Below are 21,851 nucleotides of genomic sequence, written 5' to 3' on the forward strand. Positions count from 1 at the left end.
GGTTGCTTTCATGAGAGCACTCGTTCATTTTTATCATTATATGGAAAAGTACACGGGGACATTCTTCAGAAGTTCATACGGAATTGAAACAACGCGAAGGTAAACATGACTTTAATTTTGAGGTAACTACTCTTAAATGTTTGCGCTCATACCGCCCCCCAATGTTTGAATGAAGTACTGCAATATGTAAATAATTACTAGATTTATCGACACACAATCAAGATATCATTGTGGGCAAATAAATGTAAGTTTATTGAATCCTGTCAAGTCATACATCAACGACATCTGGAACATTGTTTCCAAATCTCCCGTGTTTCAGAAATTCGTGACACTGGACATAAAAAGCAGTGTTCCAAAGATAAATGGAGAAATAAACCAGAATCAAATACTTTGCTATGAAAATCCGGGTTGTGTCTGTGCTGTGCCATGCACTGGCACTGTGGGAAGAACATAGCGCCCAGGGGGGTCGCATTGCACCCGAATCCATACTAATCAGTAACAAAAAAATAAAAGCTACACCAACAGCCCACAACACATACTGATAACAGAAGACCAAATGGTCATCTGCTTAACATCCCAAAAACACCTGTGAAGATACAGTGGGGTAATAAACAGCAGAATATAACAGTGATGATCATGAATAATTGATGTGTATTGTATACAGGCTACATATAAACATGTATTTTCTATTTAGGGAATGTTTTATTGCTATACAGCCCATGTGTTTATTTAAATACGGGGTGATCAGTGTAGGAAGATCTTGAGAGATCTTTAAGAGGCGAAATATTCCAGAGCGTGAGAGTTCAGTGATATGTTAAATAACTGAATAATAGGGAAGCAACACTGATTATAGAAATCTCTTCTAGCGAGCTATACAGTAGTGATGTTACAATTCACAGATTTGAGGCACTAGAGCTAACTTTACTGACACTGAATAGGGGAGGATGGTCGTTCAGAATCCTCAAAACCAGAGCAAGGTTTTTTGCAAAACAAAGATATAGGCTTGGATTAAATTCATTTAAACAACTCATTTTGTTGTCTTAAAATGCAAACACACTCCCTTAACTGGATAACAATCAGTAATCTTTTACAAAGTCACTGTTAATACGGTAGTTAAGTAAGTTCAGCGACAGTGTCAGGTCCACCGGACGCTGTTCGGGATAGATGTTGAAAAATACTTCACAGGACACGTAGGAGAAAATATTTGGAAAATTACAATGAAATCTATTGGAGGTTTTTGTATTTACTTCACCCTAAATGTATATTTCTTTGTCACATGAGAAATAGAGATTAGGGTGAAATAAAACCCGGAAGTCCTCTCCACTTTTTTGCTTGAACGAATGTGGAGACTGTGTGTAATGTAAATACATGACGCGTGTATGTGCGCTGTTTCCATCCGTGTCATCCTCCCGTCTGCAAAACAGGAAGTGACATCGTTCTTGTGTCATTGCTTTAGAGGAGGACAGCTAAGCAGGTTTAACAGCACAGGCTCACACTAGACTAAAAGTGCAACATTAAAACTATTGATGTTTTGTATGAACATACACTTTCGTTATATCCATCTATCCTAAGGAACAGGTTTACTCCAAAATTCTGTTGTTTTTACCCTCATGTATGCTGTATTTTTAAGAAAACATTATTCAGTTCTTGTGACAGAATAATAATCAGCATAGATGTTTTCGGAACACTTTTACAGGGAAATAAACAACTGCAGAATTTTTCCAGTTTGGGGATTCTGTTCCTCTACATCAGCGGAGATTCATCTCACCTACTGAAGGTCATTATATGCATGGAAAAGATACACAAACAAGGTTGAGAATATGATTTTTCCCCCCTCAACTCTTTCTTTACAACTAAATCAAGTTGGTGACGTAAACATGCGAACAGTCCTCTGTGTCAGCTGAGTAACACTCCTCTCTTCTCCGAGTGGTTCATTTCCAGTGGACAGAGTCAAAACAGTCTGTTCTCCATACGGCATAAGTATATTTTTGTGTTACAAATTGTACATGTGCAATCTCTTTCTGTTCCTCACATCAGGTGCTCCTCTTCAATCTACAGGATTTTTCTTTGTATCTGGAGACCTAAGAACTCTCTGTTGATTCCTCTGTCTTGGAGATCTTCTCTTCCGAAGGACTCTCACTTGACAAGGTTGTATCTCCATTTTCTGTTCTGTTATTCGCTAAGTGCTTCCCTACAGCTGCAGAGATAAAGAAGAGAGTGGTTTAGTTAATGATTCTGTTTGAAACTATGTTTTTTTTTAAAGCTGCAAATTGAAACGTTTGTTCAAACAAATCATGATATGATCAAGTTTGATGTCGTTTGACTGACTCAACAGAGACAAACAGAGAATTATCTTGATTTATTTAATTGCGTAGCTCTCATTATAATCACTTGCCTTGTAAGGAGGTGGGGTCAGCAGTGCCATTGTTCTGATTGGCTCCTGGTCCCTCCTCCAGTTCGTCCAGGTACAGACGGTACCGATGGCCGCTGTCGTCTTCATACTCCACGTTCTCGTCATCCGAATCCACCTCCGGAGCCACGTAAACCACCTCAAACTCGATCTCCCCCCTCTGGATAGAAAAAAAATCTGGTGAGTCTCTAAACATTTGGGTGTGAGTGTGTTTGTTATCTGAGGTAAACATAACCTTTGGTCCGCTAAGAGTTATCATTCTAGGGTAGTGACTTGTTTGTTCTATACTGCAATAAGGAACTATGATTTAAAGCGAAACGGTCCTATTTACACTTCACAAGAGCATTTTAACCTTTGGTAAGCATTGGGTGTGGGATCAATCCACAGGTCTATTAATAAATGATAGGTCACACGCTTATCCTGTTGTGACAGGCCGCTCACAAAGCAGCAAACTGAATCGACCAACAGCCAGTTTGCTCTGCGTGTCATTCACCTGCTGTGAAAGGATGGTGACTGCCTCTTTGTGCTTGGCGTCTCTCAGGTTGATGTTGTTGACTGCTAAGATGGCATCGCCAACGTGCAAGCCTCTGCAGCGTTCTGCCGGCTGGGTGGGGTGAATTTCCGAGATGAGGATGGGAACTCCGTGTTCTTTACCGCCCTGGGTTATTCCGGGATGCAAATATTTCATCTTTGCGATTATCCATTGATGGCTAATTTAATATCATTCAAAAGAAAAGGGTGGATTGGGTTTATATACAGGCAAAATTTGAACTCACTGTTATGGAGATTCCAAGCCCTTCGTGATCTTCTTTGGTCAGAACAACTTTGCGTATAGGACCAACTCCTTGTGTCTTCTTCAAAGAGTCTGTGTCCTGGAGAAGACGACATACAATAGGCTTTAGTTATAACAGTCATATACTGTACTGTATATTGTAAAGCTTCTTTGCAAAAGAGGCAGAAGTTTTTGTAGCTCTAAGAAAATATATACATATAATACCATACTGAACGTCTGGTAACTTCGGCCGCTTTCTTTGGCCTAGGCCTGCCCAAGAGGCCTTTTAACTGACAGGTAAAGAAACCAATCACATTTCGTTTTGTATCACATCATGTTTAGAGGCGTGGAATTTAAGCGTTTAGTCGATCGTGACGAATTCTTATTGCAACCGTTGTAAACACGACAGCTTACTTCTTCGATCAGATGGCCTCCTGTTGTTTCCAGGCAGTTTAAAGAACGCGACACGCATGCCTCCAGGAAATCTTGTATAATTCAACCAATCAGATGACGACTTTGAACGTGCTGAAATGTTTCCAGAAAAGCGTGCCTTTGACGTTCAGCCAATGGTCCGCGTGACGTCTTTGGCTGAGACTAATGCTGCCTTCACGTGCTCTCGGAAATTCGTCAATTCCCACTTCAACCTGGAAATAATTTATGGAACGATGCTTTTTTAACGTTAGCACATACTTGTAATGTTTTAATGTTACTAAATCGTTTTAATGTTACTAAATCCAGATGTTACTTCCGGGTTGAAGTGGGAATTATCGAATTTCCGAGAGCACGTGAAGGCAGCATAAGAAAATATGAACTAAGCTGTCTTACATGGCCCACGGGTGATGGCAAGGGCTTGTTGGGGTCGTTGCGCCCCCTGCAGGCTCGGATGACTGTTTTGTGGCGGTGCAGGTGAATCTCTGCTTCTAGCTGGTTCCACAGTTTATCATGAGCTGGTCCTTTCATGTCTCGCCCCAGCAACTGTATCTGCTGAACCCTGAAACAAAACGAAAAGCACTCAGTTTTCTAGTGACGCCAAGAACTTTTGTTCAGGGGATAGTGGGAATGTATCATTCATGAGGATAACTTAAGCTAACAGCGAGTAAACACCTATATATATATATATATATATATATTGTCTTACCTTCCTGCCAGCTCTTTGTCTAAGTATTTGGCTGCCAGTCTGGCTCCATAAACCTCAGCCTGTAGTACCGCGATATGCCTGCGGAGGGCCTCGTTCTCTTTCTTCAGCAACTTTACCTCAGCTTCCAGCTTGGCCTCCTTCACTTTCTCTTTCTTACTGGCCTTCAGTTCCTTCTCCTGTGAAATACAAACAAACAGAATGTGAGAAGGTACAGGGGTGGATCGCTGGAGTGTGCAGGTGGTTTGTTGACAGGTCTGACAGCAGAAGTCACATCAAATCCACATAGATAACTGTCGTTCTGATGAGCTCAAGAGCCCAAGAAGGACATGAAGTAGAAGTCTTGAGTATCAACTTCCCAGAAAGTACAAATGACAAACATGAAGGATTGGCAGACAAACACAAACTTTCTGTAGCTCACACAGGAACGTGTGATGTACTTTATGCTAAAAATATGCTAATAGTGTGACACAAATCCAGGCAATAAAGATATTACGTGACATCTCTTAGGTTGTTACATACTCAAAACTCTGTATTAAAGGGATAGTTCATCAAAAAAAAATCTTTCATCATTTATTGACCCTCATTAGGTTCATGAATCTTTACTCTGTGAAGCACAAAAGAAGATATTTTGAGAAATGTCAATGGGTAGAAATGTTGTTTGGTTCTTCAAAATATCTTTTGTGATCTGAAGAAGAAAATCATACAGGTTTGAAACAACATTAGGGTAAATAAATGATGGAAGAACTTTCATTTTTAGGAACATACATTTGGTCATTATTTACTCATCCTAATGCCATTTCTCATGCAAAGCAATCACATGACCTTAAATAGATCACTAGTTATACATGAACTACTTTGATGAACTGTTCCTTTCTAATCCAATACACAAACAGAAAATTAAGTTCTTGTGACACGTGGATGAAACGGACTGAAAGAGCGTTAACAGAAAGGATGGGATGCACATGCACTCAAAACAATGCAAACTTACCATCTCGTCCACTGAGGGAACATGCTTCAGGTTGAAAAAAGAAAGAGAGGATCAAAGGTTAGAGCAGCAGTGTTAAACAGGAAAGCAGGTTACAGAAGAATCATCAGTCAGTCTTATGATAGCAGGGTTATGTTAGGAAGACTTGACCGAGGCTAAACATCTGGTTTGACCAAGACCCACTTAGATGGGAAAACCCGTCTGATTGACATGTAAAGCGATCGATCGCATTTCCTTTTTTTAAAAACCTGTCACAACGGTCAACTAGCTATACGACAACCAACAGGTTTTTTTCCGTAGCCATGTTCTGCCATTATTGTTGACTGCTTAAGATACCATGTTAAGTTGAAAGTAGTCCAACTTTTAAAAACGAATGTCGACACTCCTGCATTCTGTTTCTTTCCATCACGCTCTGAAACTTTACAGGACAAGTCGATTTTGAAAATGTACATCCCTATACACTACACACCCAAAAGTATGTGGACATCCTTTTCCAATTAGTGAACTTGGCTCTTCCAGTCACTCACAATGTTGACAGCTAGATAAACAACCGCACAGCCATGTAATCTCTGCAGACATGCAGTCAGTTTGTCAGATTTCTGCCCAGAGTGGTTGTCAGTTTTGTGGTTTTAAGGGCATGTCAAAGAACTTCTGCCTAATCTAGCATAAACCAAGTAATAGGTGAATCTGGACTAAAATACTCAAAAGTCCGTTAAAAAAAACACTGGACTAAAATACTAAAAAGTACTAAAAACACATGACCTGAGATCAACAAACAACAAACTTATAGGAAGTGTTTTCTCCCTTTTAAAGCTGATTCTAACAATGTACTATACGGATTGTCTATTATATTATTATGTTTTATGTGCATGATATGGTTAGTTGGATTACATAAATAAATATTAGTAAATACTAAGTAAGGGATAATGCACAGGCAGCCGGTTGTTATCGAAGAAATAAGCCCCGACAGTGTGATCAGGACCCGACGCGAAGCGGTGGGTCTTGTATCACACTTATTACATGGCTACTGGCCAATCAGAATCAAGCATTCAAATGAGCCGTGTAATAAAGTATACTACAGTATTTTTTTCATGTGGGCTACCACAAAATTATATTTATTATATTCTGGATAAGATAAATAAACATACAGTATTTGTAATCCATACCTTGCATACTATTTACAAATGATATCAGAGTGTGTAACAGAAGCTACATGGTCATCTTACAAATCCTTGCACAGTCAAATTCATAAATGCATTTATAATTGAATATTTTAAATTTTTCATTTCGCTTAAGCCAGTTTGGAAAGCACTAGTCCATTAAAAGCTTTGTTATAAAACTTTGGTTTGTTTGACTAAAGCCATAACCACAGTTCTGTGTACAAGTCAAAGTCCTGGTTTGACAAGAATTGCTTTTAATAAAGGAGTGGAAGATCTTGAATGGCCTGCTGAAAACCCTGTTTTCAAACCCGCTCAAAACAAACACTAAACTAGCTGGGATCAAACCAGGCTCAATAATTCAACATCACTGCCAGACATCAATGCCTTTCCATTGGCTAAATGGAGGCAAATTCCGCCATTCGTGTCCTAACATCTAAAGCAAATCCCTAGCAAAGGGATGAAGGAGATTATAGCGACAAAAAACTGCTTTTAAACTTTATAAACTTCATACAGAACTTTAAAAGAGATGTTTTATGATCAGGTGTCCACACATACTTTTGGCCATATAATGAGCCAATGATTCATTTGTCCTCAGCATGTGTAACGTGTGATCTCTTTGATATCTTTCTGCAAGCCACTTTGTCAAAATGAATCAAAGCATAAAACCTGTGGCTATATAACCGTGGCTATATAACCTGGTTTCTGTTCAGCTAGACAAATATAAAACTGTAGCAAGATGTTGTACCCACCATCCTGTCCATGATGGAGTCGGAGTCCACCGTCTGACCGGCTTTGGCTTGAAGTTTGAGCTGCATGGCGTGAAGCTGCAGAAGCTGTTCGTGGACCTCTTCCTCCACAACTGCCTTCTCCGCCTGCACGTCTGTCAGCTCTGAACGCAGGTCTACCAGCTGAGCCTGAAACACACACACACACACACACAAAGTATTAATAACCAGCCACCCGAGATTCATGAATCATGCCGAGACAGAGTGCTGATTCAAACAGCATCTGAGTGTGATGTTAGTACTACACCATCTTTCCCCTCTCCAGAATGGTTAAAGGATGACAGCAACCTTAATATTAGGTCACCCAACATGTAAGAAGAAACGGAATTAAAAAGTTAATATGAGTCCATCACACAGTTGTAGGGTTAATAAAGAAATTAAAGAAAGGACACTTGATTTAATCAAGCACTTGCAGATATTTGTAAAAAAAAAACAGGCAATTCAGCTTTGCATAAAATATTTATTTACATTTTACATTTTTATGCACTTGGCAGACGCTTTTATCCAAAGCGACTTACATTGCATGATCCTATACATTTGTATTTGAGTATGTGCAATCCCTGGGATCTAACCCATGACCTTGGCGTTGCTAGCGCCATGCTCGAACCACTGAGCTACAGGAAAGCTGTATTTGTATTTGCTTCCTCTTTCCAACATCTTTTCTTCCAAAGAACATATTCTCATCCCACGCACCCATCAACAACCACAGACGGCGTAAATAATGAGATTCTGACACCCGTGCCACTGGAAACGGCTCAGCCTCGTAGGTAACGTGCCTGCGTCAAGACAGATCTAAAGCCTTCTCATAGGAAATTCACTCATTTATTTATGTTCCCGGCCTGCATCGTGCCGCCTTCATATTCATCAGTAACACGGCAGAGAAACTTTGCTTTTTATGTCCCGACACTGAAACGGGAATACTAAAGAAGAGAGGTGATGAATCTGAATCCAGCATCCACTCGGAATACTTTCAATTCACACTGCAGCCCTTCCAAATAGAATGTTTTTATTGTTTATCTCGTGAAATAGAGGAGATTGTAGAATGTGCTTTAAATTAATAGTGTTTATAGTTTCTATGCTCCTCGTGAATTAAATACAAAACTACATTTTGTGACTCAACAAAACAAGGCTCCAAAGTATATCAAGGGAGTTCAGTGTGTGGGATGCAGCGGTCAACTAGAGGAAAAAGCGTCATCATTGCACACTGAGACATTTCATACAGTCTTCAGAGATTGTTTTCTATTAAGACATCTGGGTGGAAAATTACTGTATTTGTCCTACATATATGTGTACACTTTTAATAAAAAAATGTTAAGGCGTCTGCCAAATTCATGAGTGTAAATGTAATACCAGGGGTTCTGAATACTTCCCACGCTTTATATACCATGGAGTGGTACCAGCACTTTACTAGAAGCTTTAACCTCGCCATCCAGCTCTCCTCATGCAGCGTGAGGATTTTATCAAGATGTGTGTTAATCTGCTCTGCTCAGCAGTCAAGAGATGGCTGTTTGTGTGACCTCTACACCTGCCAAACCAACTTTTCAGAAAGACATTCAGTCAGCCACCCACACTAATATACTGTGGAAATTGAGTCACAGTACAGTGATTCATTCCACAATGGCAAAAAAGAAGGATCTCCCTCGTGGAAGAAAATAAAGCTTTTAACTTGGACAGGGAGCTTTGATAAACACCCATTAACAGATTTTAAAAAAGTGGTGGGCAATAGCAGATTACCAGAGCTGGTCTCCTGAGACGTCTGAAACACACAACACATACACATCCAAGATGCCAATTATCCAGACTGGGATGGAATATTGCAGGGCTTATAGTAAACTTAACGGCAACAATACTTAGTACAAACATGACCGGCCAATTACATAAGGCTGACAGGTGAAATTATATCATTTAAAAGCCAGTCATATGTTGGTGATGAAACATAAGATGGATCAGAATCTGGCTAAGCAGGTTTAACAGGTTTAAGCTATAGATCCTGTAGTTTGGTAACTACAACAACAATGTTTGCATACTGGTCATTTTTATGCCCACATGCAAAGCAGTATGTGGTGGATGATGAATGCTGCACCAACATTTTTTAACCAAATGACTATTATGGTTATGTATGTGACACAAAACCATGACAGCGTGTCATTTGGATTAGCAGACAAAACACAACCAACTATTATCTACCGTCACTGACTTGCCCAGACAGTCTAGGATCTATAGTGTGTATGTTTTGTTTTAGAAAACTAACATGATGCATTAGACATGAAGCTTAATGGTTTGGTTTTTGATTTTCATGTAGTCATAAAGCTGATACTTTTATTCAAAGTGACAGAAGATCGAGATCTTTCTAAAGATACAAAACTTACATTGGAGCAAAGCACTGCATTGCAAAAAGAATAATTCTTTCATGATGCAATTTTTGTTTTTAAGTCAAAGCTTTCAGTTTGTTATATGAACAGGCTCATGACAAACTACAGAAACATCATGAAGCTGTTCTTCAACGATTTTCTTTCAGTCAAATAAGAGAAAGTTACTACAGAAAAAAAGAAAACCACAGAGAAAGATCTATGGGTAACAAAACATTATCACTCCAAAAGAAGTACTGCAATAGTACCATGGTGAAATAAGATGCTAATACAATGATATTTTGATATACCATGGTATGAGAGGTCAGTTATTAAAGCATGTTTACATATACAAAAGAAAAAATACATTGATTGCCATAATGCATTTGTTAACTGTTGTTGATATTATTTTAACATCATAGATCATTTTAATTTAGTTCAGCAGCCTAACAGCTCTTTACTCATAAATAAAACAACACGGACTATACAATTTAGGTTTCAGCCTGGGATCAGTCTTAAGACTTTCAAGAATATGATCAGGATCTTGTTTCTCACCTCTAGTTTGTGGTTGAGCTGAAAGATGGTTTGTGCTTTATGACAGAGCTGAGCGAAGCACGAGCTTAGACTGGTCATCTTCTGACGGCCCTCATACGTGATATCAGCCTGATCCGGATCTATCTCTCCCATCAACAGATCGACATCCACAAACGCTTTATCGAACTCTTTTTCCAGCACCTCCAGCCACCGGAACATGGACATGCCAGAGCCCGGAGCCGTAGCGGGACCGACGGAGAGGGCCGAACCCGGAGACGCGGCACCGCCAGCGGACGCGGACATATTCGACACTGACACGGATCCAGGAAGAAGAGGCAAATAAACTCCGATTTCCTTGTTTCTCGGCGGGGTACGAGACTCTTTTTACGTTACGTGAATGGTGGGGTGGTTAACGGATAGATAGTGAATGTGGTCGTGAAGGAAGTGGTGTTTGTTGAGAGTTTTTCCGTTCTCTCATCTGACCAGGAAATCCGAAATCGAAAACAACTCAACAGCGCGGATCGATTAGTTTGGTCTGCCACACGATGAGCTTCGTCGATGAGGAAAGCAGCTGATAGGCGAGCGAATCGATCGCTGAGTTAGTGATCCGCAGTGCGAATCAAAGGAAACCTGCGTGTAGTAACTTTGGGAATTTGTATTTATTAGCCTAAACATGATTTCTTTTTTAGTTTTTTATTTACACTAAAAACTGTAAATGATCAAATTATATAAGCCTAATTATATATATTTTTTAATATGCATAATAACATTTCATTACAACGTATGTGAATGTGAAATATATGTTACAGAAATGTGTTTTATTCAGGTTTTGTTTCATTGAATATATAAAACGAAAACCTTATAAACTCTCAGGTCTAATTTGTTTGTGTGTAGCCTATGTCTAACATCATGCCAGCTTTTGGGGCTATACAAAATTTAATAAAGCATTTAAGGTTTTTAAAATCTACTTTGTCTCCTATAGTCATGAAGGTTATTTGCAGATAAGTCCAACAGTCAGTACAGTACCATTTGTAATACTTCATCTTGGCAAATTAATATTATTTAGAAGAGAGGACAATACTCATCCAGAGGAAATGCATTTGTTTAAAGATTAGACTGAGAATAGTTCTATCAGCACTTTTCTCAAGTTGTCAAACAAACAGGACAATTTATTGCTTGTATGTCAGTTCCTTCTTGGTGTCAAGTGTTGTTTTCTAACCAATAGTGATCTAAGCCATTGTTCTAAGTAAAGCAGAGGGGTCTTTTTCTCACAAAGTGGGCATCTGGATGAGCTATTTAAACCCTGGGAGCTCAAAACGCTGCTTCAGCATAGTGTGTAAGGCTTACCTATAAGGATGATATTTGACCTTTTTCTTTTAGTTTTGCTCTTCTCTCAAAATGCCCAAATGTGTCCGAAAAACTGCTTCTGTGAACAAACAACCTCTGTGCAGTGTTACAGGATTCAATCTTTACAACTGGGCATCTCGAAAGATCTAAGGAAGATAAACCTAGGATACAGTCATCTCAAGGAGCTGAAGGTAATGCACATCCACATTAAACCATGTAAACAATGTTCCTGGTCTTATTGTGAATAACTTATCAGGTCACTTTATTGTTATTTTAAGAATTGTTATTATTGTCTTTTATGAAATGTGTTCAGATTTATTCATTCCATGTATACTTTTACCATAGGTCAGAGATTTCTCTGGTGTGCCGGGTCTTGAAGAAGTCATCATATCATCAGGTGGGGTCGAGAAGATGGATGCCAACATGTTCATATCTCACACTGCATTAAGAACTCTGGACCTTCATAATAACAAGTTGAGACACCTTCCCAGAGGTCTTCCCCCTGGCCTGGAAATCCTTCATGTGGGACACAACAGGATACACAGCCTCCAAGAATCTTCCCTGGTGGCTCTCAAAAAGCTACGGATCCTGAACCTCCAGAATAACCAGATAAGCACTCTGCGTGCCACTACCTTATCATTACTTGAAAACCTTGAGAGTGTCTACCTCGATGGCAATAAAATTAAGTCAATACACGGTGCTCCCAGGTTGCCTACGCTAAATATCCTTAGCATGGGAAGCAACAGTATTTCTTCCATACCTTCTGCTTTTTTCTCTTCAATGCATCTTCTCAAGACTTTAGATTTGTCTTCGAACCACCTAACCAAAATCCCTCACGGTCTTCCACAATCTCTGATTCATCTAAACCTGGACAGGAATCAGATCCGATCACTTAGAAATCGTGATATGTCTCAAATGCACGACCTTGTAAGTCTTTGTGTCAGCTTTAATAAATTAATATCAGTGGATAGGAGTCTTCGTCTGCCTAGCCTCTCTGTTTGCGAGTTAGCAGGAAATCAGTTACGAGAACTTCCTGGCAGTTTGGGATCTAAACTGGAAAAGCTAGACTGCAGGCAGAATAATATTCAGGAAGTCACCTATCAGCAACTAGCGGGGATGAATCAACTTAAACATCTTTTTTTGGAAAACAACACCATACGCAATTTTGAAGCCGGTGCGTTCAGGAACTGCATGCGACTTTCTAATCTGGCTTTAGAACAGAATCTCCTCTCTGCTATTCCTTATGGGTAAGTAATGACTTTATTTAATATATTGGTATGCATATATTAGCAATGTATTTTAAGATGCCTAGCATTTATAATTAAATTCAGAACAATTGATGACATGAATAATTGAATACAGTTAAAGAAAAACTTGGTACACTGACAGCATCAGTTCTGCATCTTTTCTTCTGTGCAATGTTTTAAATCCCAAGGAATATTAAAGCATGTGATTTGACTAGTGTGGATGATATGTTTTGCTATATATGTATAATATCAACTATTAAGTCTGACATTTTTGTTACTCATTCATTTTACAACAGATCTGTTTGTATATAATCGTAGAAAGTGAAATAAAGAAAACAAACGTGAAACAACTTCACTGATTCACAAGTTGTCATTGATATGTTTCTCTTCGTATCCTTTTCATTCCAGGCTTCCTGAGACACTGGTCCGTTTGGATCTGAAGGAAAACAACATTGACACAATACACAAACGTGAGCTCAGACCTCTCAGGAGACTACAGGTGTTAAATCTCCGGAACAACAAACTCTCCACCCTGCCTGCTTTGAAACTGCTTCCACAACTGAAGGTTCTGTATCTGGATGGAAACCCGTGGCAGTGTAGCTGTGAACTGCTTAAGAGAAAAAAGACACTTTTAGCAAAGCATGTGGAAATCAGTCCTGATTTCTGCAGAGAGCCTGTCCATGCATCTCTTGAGGAATGGCGGGCTTATTTATTGGCACAAGACACCTGTGAGAGGCAGACCAAGAATTTGTTGCTGGAGAGCAAAGCTGAACACAAAGATAATGAAGAATAGGATTATGATTTATAACCCTATACCTTATATTTAACATTACTGTTGTTGTTCCTTGGGTTATAATTCATGTACACTTGTTTTGCTGCCTGTTATGTCCTCAATCTCATTAGGATAAACAATAAACAGATTTTTATTCATGACTGTAACTATTGTGTGAAAATGAATGACATTTCTTCGTTTAATAACTGGGTCACTTGACTTTCTTTCTTCTACAATCTACAGAAACAAAAGAAGATATTTTAAAGAAGGTTGGTAGCCAAACAACATTGGACCCCATTGAAATTAAATGAATATACTAAACCTGTAAGACCAAGAGTAGTTTTTACGTCAATTTTCCGAGAAAGTTCACATCTTATTTTATAAATAAGTAAGATGAAAAATAATAATCATAAATTTGTAAAAGTCGTTTTAATCCTCTATTCAAACAAGCTAACATCTCCTTTAATAAACCTTTAAGTATTTTTCTCTTAAGAAATGAAACAATACGTTATGTATTCTTAAAGTAAACAAATATATTTCGTTTTCATTTATCAAACGCACTAAAAATTCAATCATGTGATTTACGCATGTTACGTATACCCCCGCGGCGGCCAATCACATCTCACGTAAGAACAGCTCAGCGTAGATCTTAATTTGTTCCGAGATCAGCCTTCAAACATCTTTTCCCACAGTAACCAATTCATGACAAAACTCATGACCGATCCCAGATCAGCGCCTAGACAGAACGAGCTCGCGCTCTATCCGCCCTCCAATCAGAGAGCTCCATGTCACAGCAGCGGGTTCAGAGGGGAAAGGTGGCAGGATGAAGAAATGGCAGCCGGCACGCTGCGGTGTTGGCAGTGACCAAAATGGCTCATTCCTCGACATTTCTTCACTTAGCATGAGGACTTGATTTAAACCCCCCATCATTATTTTACCAGGAACGCGTTTGAAGACATCAAACCATGGCTGTACTGTACGAGATGGCGTGGCGGGTTTTGTATGCGCTGTTGCACCTTCAGCGCGCTCTCATCACTTGGTTCCGAGTCCACATCTGGAGGTGGAAACGGGCCGTGGTGGCTTTATTATTGACCCTCGCCCTCGGCTTTCACAATCAGAAAAAGACTGGACCGGTGGGCAAAAGGGTCAGCCGCCGGGTGCGCTGGGGAGCGGACGGTCGGACGTTAGAGAAGGTGCCGCTTCACGTAGGAATATTAATCGCTGAAGATGAGATCCACTACACTGACGTTGCCAATCTGGTGGTCTGGTGCATGGCAGTGGGCATCTCGTACGTCAGCGTGTATGATAATCAAGGTAAGTCTCACTGGGATTGGTGTTCGTGGAATGCTTATGAATGAATTAAAGGGAAGTGAATTCCAGACAATCACATGAATGTGTCACACGCGTCTTAAACACTAATGACTAATGGGCAACGTGCAAAGTTACGTTGGCGCATCTGATGCCATGGTGGTTTGAGTATGTTTATGAATACATTCAAAGAGTTTACCCACTTTTTCGGTTTTCATTAGCCCTCATGTTGTTCAAAACCTGTATATGACTATTTCTTCAGTGGAACACAAAGGAAGATATTTTGAGAAATGCCTCGGTTGTTTTGTGTTCTTGCGATGGAAGTCAATGGGTGCCAACGTTGTTAGGTTTCCAACGTTCTTCATAATAAGAAAGTCGTATAGGTGGAATGATATGAGGGTGAATAAATGATTTTTTTAAAATATATCTCTAACAGTCTTGTTTTTAAGTAAATATTCAAACGTTCCTGTCATTACAATATTAGAAGGGATGATCTGTCTTTCCTATATTTCCCAATAGTCTCTTTCAGCACTGTACGTTTCAAAACGGAAGTATGAGACTTCTGTAACGTATACAGTATTGTATTGCCTGCTTTACGACCTTTGACAGATATTTTACAACTGTCTAGGGTGTGGTCTGTTTACAAAGCTCTAAATCACAGCGCCATTGTCTTTTTCTCGGTTTAAACATCATAATTGGGCTTATTTGGTCAGGAAATTACCATCTGTTTACATTATTTGTTTAGGCTACCTATGACAAATGAATGAGAAATCAAGTGGTGAATTCAGGTAAATGTGTACTCTTTTTGACACTCATTAAGTATGAAAAAGCGTCACAGCTGAATTCACCCTGTTTTATGACAGGAATATGGCTTTAGGACCGATTTATTTTGGTCTCCTACATAGGCACGATTATAAGGTTTGTTGCGTTTTATTTTGCATGAGGTAAATAATGCATTTAGTATGTCTCTGCTGCCTGATGCTGTATCATTGGTTCAGAATTAATCTTAAACAGGTTTCTCTAAACACTCCGCCTGTCTTCCATTGGTCGGACAAAAACAGAAAATTCCGCCTTATTGGTTAAGACCGTGTTTGTGCTGGTTGGGTTGTTGAGACAAGCAGAGCATTTGAGACACCGTAACACTTTTCAAAGGAGGTGAAGTCAACTCTATTTAAAAAGCGCCACCATATGATATTCTCCTCATTTAGCCCTTAAATGTTACGTCCAAAACGGTCCTGTAAAAATGTGAGGTTGCCTTCAACATTTAGGTTTAAATCACTAATAATAGAAGCAAGTTTCCAAATACTTTTTTAATAGTTTTTTCAAGTTAATTAAGAGAATATGTGGAGTTCCCATAAAATGTGAGTGTCTGTAGTAAATGTTAGGCATTTCTATTTACAAACCCATTTTTCCCCAGGTGTGTTCAGGAGGAATAACTCCAGGCTGATGGAGGAGATCCTGAAACAGCAGCAGGATTTTCTGGGAATGGACAGTTCTAAATACTCGGTGGAATTCCTGAAGAACGGAACGGATAAACAGGAGCATCAGGGTGAGGCTTGAAACTTGGCGAAAAGACAAGTTGCTTTTAGGGCCCATTGTGGGAAGACTCCTAGTTGGAAGACAAACAGGTTGGATGAGAATATTTCAGGTTTTTTAAAGATCAGAATCTGGCTAGTTGTAGTCAGGTTAATCTGCAATAAAGACTGGAATATTAATTTTCAGTATACTTGAATATATTTGTATGCTTTATTAATGCATTCGTCTGAAAAAAGATGAATTGCAGCCAAGATCTCTATGAAATTAGTTTAATTTGTCCTGTTGAATAACCCGACCGTTTGCAACCGAAACCACAATGGCATGTATACATGAGAAACCCCCTTTACTTATTGTCATTGGTAAATGATACAAAATGCTTGACATGTCCTGTGGCATGAAATGTTATACACCACCTGTGACTATTTTAGACAGCTTTTCTTTCTTAATAAAACAATACATTTAACATTTATGACCTCATGTTAGTAGAGAAACTGGACGGACATTGTACTTTTAAAAATTCTTGAAAACGTTTAAATGCAGTTGGTTTTCATCCGTAACTGCAAAGAAAAAAGCGTTGTTTGTAATTTCATATCTCAATTCAATCAGATCACTTTACCCTTTACGTTTTCTTGTCCTGTAAATGAGTAAAAAAACCGACTATATCAAAGCCACACTTTAAAATATCCCAATGTCATCTTCTGTCTCATAGGGTTGTCTTGCCAGTCAGTGGTGAAGGTTTTATCACCAGATGATGGCCAGCTCAGTATTGTCCAGGCGGCCCAGCAGCTGTGTAAGGCCGTCGAGCAGAAGGAGAAGACGTCCAAAGACATTGATGTCACTCTTCTTGACTCATTACTCAGAGGTGAGGTTACAGTGCACCTGTCTGCTGGACAAGCAACACAGGCAAGCATTTAAATCAGAGAATATTCATATTTGCTTGATATTTAGATGTAAGTTGAAGTTTAAAAGATTGTTGAGAGCAGCTGGTCTATTTACACAGCAGTGCCTAATGCGCATTGTAAATGAAAGATTTTTCCTACCATTGTTGGAAAAATGGCTTTGTAAATTTCTTTGTTCTGTTGAACACAAAAGAAGATATTTTGAAGAATGTAGGAAAGCAAACAGTTCTGGGGCACTATTGACTACCATTGTCATTCCTCTAACCATCTTTCTCTGTGTTCATCAAAACAAAGACATTTATGTAGTTTTGGAACAGCTGGAGGGTGAACAAATGATGACAGAATTTACATTGTTTGGTGAACTGTCCCTTTAAAAAGCACCTGCTTAACAATCAGAGTTTTCTAATAGTACTGATGTCTGTTGTTTTTCCCGTGCAGAGTCACACAACAGACCCGACCCAGACCTGGTGTTGAAGTTCGGCCCTGTGGAAAGTACACTTGGATTTTTGCCCTGGCACATTAGACTAACAGAGATTATGTAAGTATGTTTATGTGTTCCTCTGTTTACACAATAGAGCCCAGGCCCTTTTGGGGGTCATTTTAACTCCAGGTAATCATGCTGATGATATAATACGAAAGCAAAATTCTTGAAGTTTGAGTTCCAAGAATACCATGGTATATTTACACTAACATCATTTTTATACCATTCTCAGTGATGATTGTTCTGATCATGGTACTGGTACAGTACAGATCTCAGTTCAAAGTGAATGTGTGAATTTGCGTAAGAGCGATATTGTTGCATTAAAAGATCTATCGCGCGATGGATACATTTATTTTGTGTAGCACACTTTTGTGCACGGCACATTTGCTGGCGTTTTGCCTGGAGAGAGAACACTTAAATCTTGTAGTGAGATTATCAGCACAGATTAACAGGTAAACCTGTCTGCACTGGCTCACTCATGTCTGTAGGCTTTTCTAAGTGTGCAGCTCTGAGAATCCAGCACATTGAAGTCATGCAGAGGGGCTTTAAAGCATTTCTGCGGGTCATCATTCATTTGCATAATACAATAATAATATTGCTACTGTAATTGGTTTATGTCCTTGAATTTTTCATTAGTTAGTGCTATGAGATCTGATGCTAGTCTTGCCTTCAGGCTAGAAAATAATTGATCGGAAACAGGATTTAGCATTTTGTGCATCCCTGATTAGTTTTCGTAGTTTTCTGAGCGTCCGCTAGATGGCAGTGTTTCACTGTTTTATTTAGACATACAGCCGCGGGAAACATATTTTCAGTTTTTCAGAATTTTTGTTTCATTTTCTGAGCTACTAACAATATTCCTCCCAAAATTCAAATAAAAATATAGTTTTTATTTGCAGAAAATAAAAACTGGAGAATTAGTTGAAAACAACAGGAAATATCCTCAAATACGGGAAAACAAGTTTATATTCACTTTTAAACAATACAGCAGTAATATTTGTATAATATTTATGAAATAACCTAGTTTTCATGTGTCTTGTTATGCTGTCCGCCTTTCACATTGCTGTTGAGGTTTAAGTGTGTTGAAATTCAACAGGCACTGGACTGGAATGGCCACAATACTTCTAGAAATGCTTAATAATGCATTGTTTTTCTCCGGCCGGCTCTATATTCTTCTTCAACATGTCACATTCATACGTTTATTATTCCTTATTCTTGTTTTATCTCCCATGCAGCTCCTTACCGTCCCACATCGACGTCTCTTACGACGACCTGCACGGTGCTCTCCAGCGTTACACGAGGTGCGAGCAGCGCTTGGGCAAGTGAAGAACTGTGTGTATAGAGAAGAACAGAATGAAGAGAAAGGGGTGGAGGGGATCCATCCCTTTCGTCATGTTTACAGTACAAACACTGGAGCCCCAGAATCAGCAACCAACTGCTGCTCGTCCCCGTCCGGATCATCTCCGCTCTTCTCCGCTGAGGCCTGCCTGGTGTCTCTGTGTGTATGTGGTTGTACTTGTATGTGTGTACATCTGCTCATCTGAAGGACCCGAGCGCCACCCTGTGTCACGCCAACCAGCAAGCCGGTCGCAAAACGGAGCTCCGTTAGCCATATGGTGTAAATTTACTCCCTTTCCATTTACGTAGTTCTGGACACGTGCTGTACCTTGACGGACTCGTACCAACCACTTCTGTGCACTGAACCTTATGGTGGTGATGTACAATGGTACGCCCGCATAACGTGACTCTGTGATGTTCGCCAAGAGCCCTCGGAGGTGAAGTACGTTATGGAACTTGCAAAATGTGAGCATTCCAAAAACAGTCTTTTAGTCTCTCAACTGCTTTGTGACGGTGCGACAAGAGATTTCCCCATTGATGAATCTTCTGCATGTAGAATCAACATTATGCTCCCATTACAGCTTTACAATTGAAGTGAATTTGGTTATATTTGTGTTTATTTGTAATTGTTGTTTGACTGTGCGCGGGTGTGCCACAAATGACACTAATAAGCATTAAACACTGATGTTTGTAATTCCAAGTGCGTAAAATTGATAGTTTCGCGTCGTCCCCCTAAAGCTCTTGCTGTTTGTAATAGCTCACAGTGCTAATTATGTTTTTATTTGATTATCTTTCAATTCAGACATCTGTTTAAACAATAAGGTGTTTTATTTTCCCCAATCAATATCTCTAAATCAAACACGTATGTTTTATATTGACATTCTTTGAGATCCATGGCATTGGCTTTGCATTATGCACGCATCACAACGGCTCATTGAAGAAGTCTTAAATGTATAATTCGTGGCTTACTGTTGGCAGGGTTGGTTTACTGGCGTCCAGCGTGCATGTACAATAAACGTTACTGAAACCTAGTTTGCGTCTCTTGTATGAGAATGGCAATGATTTTTCTGCAGTGGAGTCAAATCCAAAGGGAATTAATTTTCTAGTGCAATTTCACTCTCATACTTCTGGTGTTTTAACTGATGTGTGTTTTTATGTTGTCAGCATCTTTTAACATCGGTCCTTAAAGGCCCAGTGTATGAAATTTAGCGGCATCTAGTGATGAGGTTACGAATTGCAGTCAGCAGCTCACTCCATCGCTCACCCCTCCCTTTCGATGCACGACGGTGGCTGACGCAGGACTAGGATGTTGTCACGTTTTTGCTGCTTTGCCAAAGAAGAGCAGTTTGTCCGTTTAGGGCTACTGTAGAAACAACATGGTGGATTCCATGCAAGGGGACCCGCGGTATATGCAGATAGAAATAGCTCATTCTAAGTGAATTAAAACATAATGTAATCACTATGTCTTTATACAGAAGACACAGTTATGTATACTGCATATTACACCCTATATTATATATTATATTGCATTTCTGTCGATAGATCCTCCAAAACATTTACACGTTGGACCTTTAATCAGATCATATACGCATAAAGGGCCTTGTGTAGCAAGTCTTCATCATTATTTCTTTACAATCATTTTCATCCATAAGGACTGCATGTTAAGATAATAATTTGCCAACCAAGTCATCCAGAGGGTCCAGCCAAAGACAAAAAAGCATAAAACAGAAAGGGCATAAAAAAGAAAAAACAAACAAAGCTGTCTGCCCTAGATAAGCAGTCTGTTATAAACTCAGATGATGTTCGTTATAATTGGAACATCAAAACCAGTAAAGGATGGAGGGTGTCCGACACACCGCCTATTCTTATAAAAAGCATCAATGCCCAAAAACATCAGAAGTAGGTCATACATATAGGTCAGAGGTGTTAGAAACATATGGTTCAAGAATGGTCATTGTGTCTTTAGGCTTTATTGTCAATATTTTTTTCACATAATGTTAACATAGGCCTATATATTTAAATTAATTTCTCATGAAATTATGGAAAATTTAATTATGGACCAAAAGTGCATTTAACACGCTCGCCTGCATCATGAGAAAAAAATAAAGTTGTGAAAGAACATTCGTTTATCTTTGTGAGTCTGAATAACCGTTTCTTCCACTACAGGTCCAGTAAATTCCAGTAGTATAACTCAATTTTGGTGTGACTTACATGTTTTTACTTTGAAATGTTTAAGTTGAAGGTCATTGGGCAGATGAACAACACGTTAAGTAGCAAATATCATTGCATCACGCACAAAAATAACTTGAAATATTGAATTCTATCAGTAGCAAGTCATGAAAACTAATCAAATTTAAGCTATTTGAAAGCTTTCCAAATGGACACAGTCAAGCAAAGGCAAGCGGTCACTTGTTTCCATGGTTTTGCTCTCGATGCGTCTAAAATGAAAAAAGAAAGTCAAAGAAACTAAATATCAATTCCAGGAGATGAATATTATTATGGGCAGAAGATTAGGAATTTATTTGTGTCTGGTGGACTGACCTTTACTGTGTGTTGTTTTATAGTGCTCGCTTTAATAATCCTTTGTTTTTTATTGTGTTTGTTTGTGATAAAGAAAAAGCCCCAGTGGCGCTTGAGTCAGTCAAAGAATAGCATTGACCGGCTCTCCACTCCCCCGCGGTAAATAAGATCAATATTGCATCAGCACGCTTAACACCTTGAATAAAAACTAATCAATTGATCACCAGAGCGCATTGAACGGAGGTGAAAAAATAAATCAAGACCACAAAATAAG

General features: G+C 39.2%; 3 protein-coding genes across 4 annotated transcripts; 2 read left to right on the forward strand and 1 right to left on the reverse strand.

Annotated features, from left to right (window-relative positions):
• Nucleotides 1-184: 184 nt before the first annotated feature.
• Nucleotides 185-10,686, reverse strand: gopc (golgi-associated PDZ and coiled-coil motif containing). 2 transcript variants are annotated; one of them, XM_057353669.1, is made up of 9 exons: nt 10,154-10,686; nt 7,215-7,379; nt 5,309-5,332; nt 4,321-4,496; nt 4,008-4,173; nt 3,187-3,282; nt 2,904-3,068; nt 2,396-2,570; nt 185-2,197 (listed from the first exon to the last, which is right to left on the reverse strand). In XM_057353669.1, the coding sequence occupies exons 1-9, from the start codon at nt 10,433-10,435 to the stop codon at nt 2,082-2,084; spliced, it is 1,365 nt and encodes a 454-aa protein (XP_057209652.1). In that variant the 5' UTR covers nt 10,436-10,686; the 3' UTR covers nt 185-2,081. The 2 variants fall into 2 exon arrangements, with proteins under 2 accessions (XP_057209652.1, XP_057209653.1); XM_057353670.1 differs by lacking the exon at nt 5,309-5,332.
• A 521-nt stretch (nt 10,687-11,207) lies between these two features.
• LOC130566289 (nephrocan-like) lies at nt 11,208-13,726 on the forward strand. Its single transcript, XM_057353682.1, has 3 exons — nt 11,208-11,670; nt 11,825-12,726; nt 13,135-13,726. The coding sequence occupies exons 1-3, from the start codon at nt 11,488-11,490 to the stop codon at nt 13,517-13,519; spliced, it is 1,470 nt and encodes a 489-aa protein (XP_057209665.1). The 5' UTR covers nt 11,208-11,487; the 3' UTR covers nt 13,520-13,726.
• Nucleotides 13,727-14,281: 555 nt separating this feature from the next.
• Nucleotides 14,282-21,095, forward strand: nus1 (NUS1 dehydrodolichyl diphosphate synthase subunit). The gene is made up of 5 exons (XM_057352848.1): nt 14,282-14,812; nt 16,224-16,355; nt 17,052-17,204; nt 17,680-17,779; nt 18,955-21,095. Exons 1-5 carry the CDS (start codon nt 14,464-14,466, stop codon nt 19,043-19,045), a joined length of 825 nt encoding a protein of 274 aa, XP_057208831.1. The 5' UTR covers nt 14,282-14,463; the 3' UTR covers nt 19,046-21,095.
• Nucleotides 21,096-21,851: the final 756 nt, after the last annotated feature.

This window comes from Triplophysa rosa, linkage group LG15, assembly GCF_024868665.1.
Source record: "Triplophysa rosa linkage group LG15, Trosa_1v2, whole genome shotgun sequence".
Lineage (NCBI taxonomy): Eukaryota > Metazoa > Chordata > Actinopteri > Cypriniformes > Nemacheilidae > Triplophysa > Triplophysa rosa.

What these genes read in the sequence shown, in the direction of transcription:
- gopc (XM_057353669.1), bottom strand. Translation starts at nt 10,435, where the DNA reads ATGTCCGCGTCCGCTGGCGGTGCCGCGTCTCCGGGTTCGGCCCTCTCC. An exon ending in ACTCCATCATGGACAGGATG is followed by an intron (nt 5,333 to 7,214) that starts GTGGGTACAACA and finishes TTCAACCTGAAG; the next exon opens with CATGTTCCCTCAGTGGACGA. An exon ending in TGACCCCACCTCCTTACAAG is followed by an intron (nt 2,198 to 2,395) that starts GCAAGTGATTAT and finishes TTATCTCTGCAG; the next exon opens with CTGTAGGGAAGCACTTAGCG.
- nus1 (XM_057352848.1), top strand. Translation starts at nt 14,464, where the DNA reads ATGGCTGTACTGTACGAGATGGCGTGGCGGGTTTTGTATGCGCTGTTG. An exon ending in GGATAAACAGGAGCATCAGG is followed by an intron (nt 16,356 to 17,051) that starts GTGAGGCTTGAA and finishes TCTGTCTCATAG; the next exon opens with GGTTGTCTTGCCAGTCAGTG. An exon ending in TCTTGACTCATTACTCAGAG is followed by an intron (nt 17,205 to 17,679) that starts GTGAGGTTACAG and finishes TTTCCCGTGCAG; the next exon opens with AGTCACACAACAGACCCGAC.
- LOC130566289 (XM_057353682.1), top strand. Translation starts at nt 11,488, where the DNA reads ATGATATTTGACCTTTTTCTTTTAGTTTTGCTCTTCTCTCAAAATGCC. An exon ending in GTCATCTCAAGGAGCTGAAG is followed by an intron (nt 11,671 to 11,824) that starts GTAATGCACATC and finishes CTTTTACCATAG; the next exon opens with GTCAGAGATTTCTCTGGTGT. An exon ending in CTCTCTGCTATTCCTTATGG is followed by an intron (nt 12,727 to 13,134) that starts GTAAGTAATGAC and finishes TTTTCATTCCAG; the next exon opens with GCTTCCTGAGACACTGGTCC.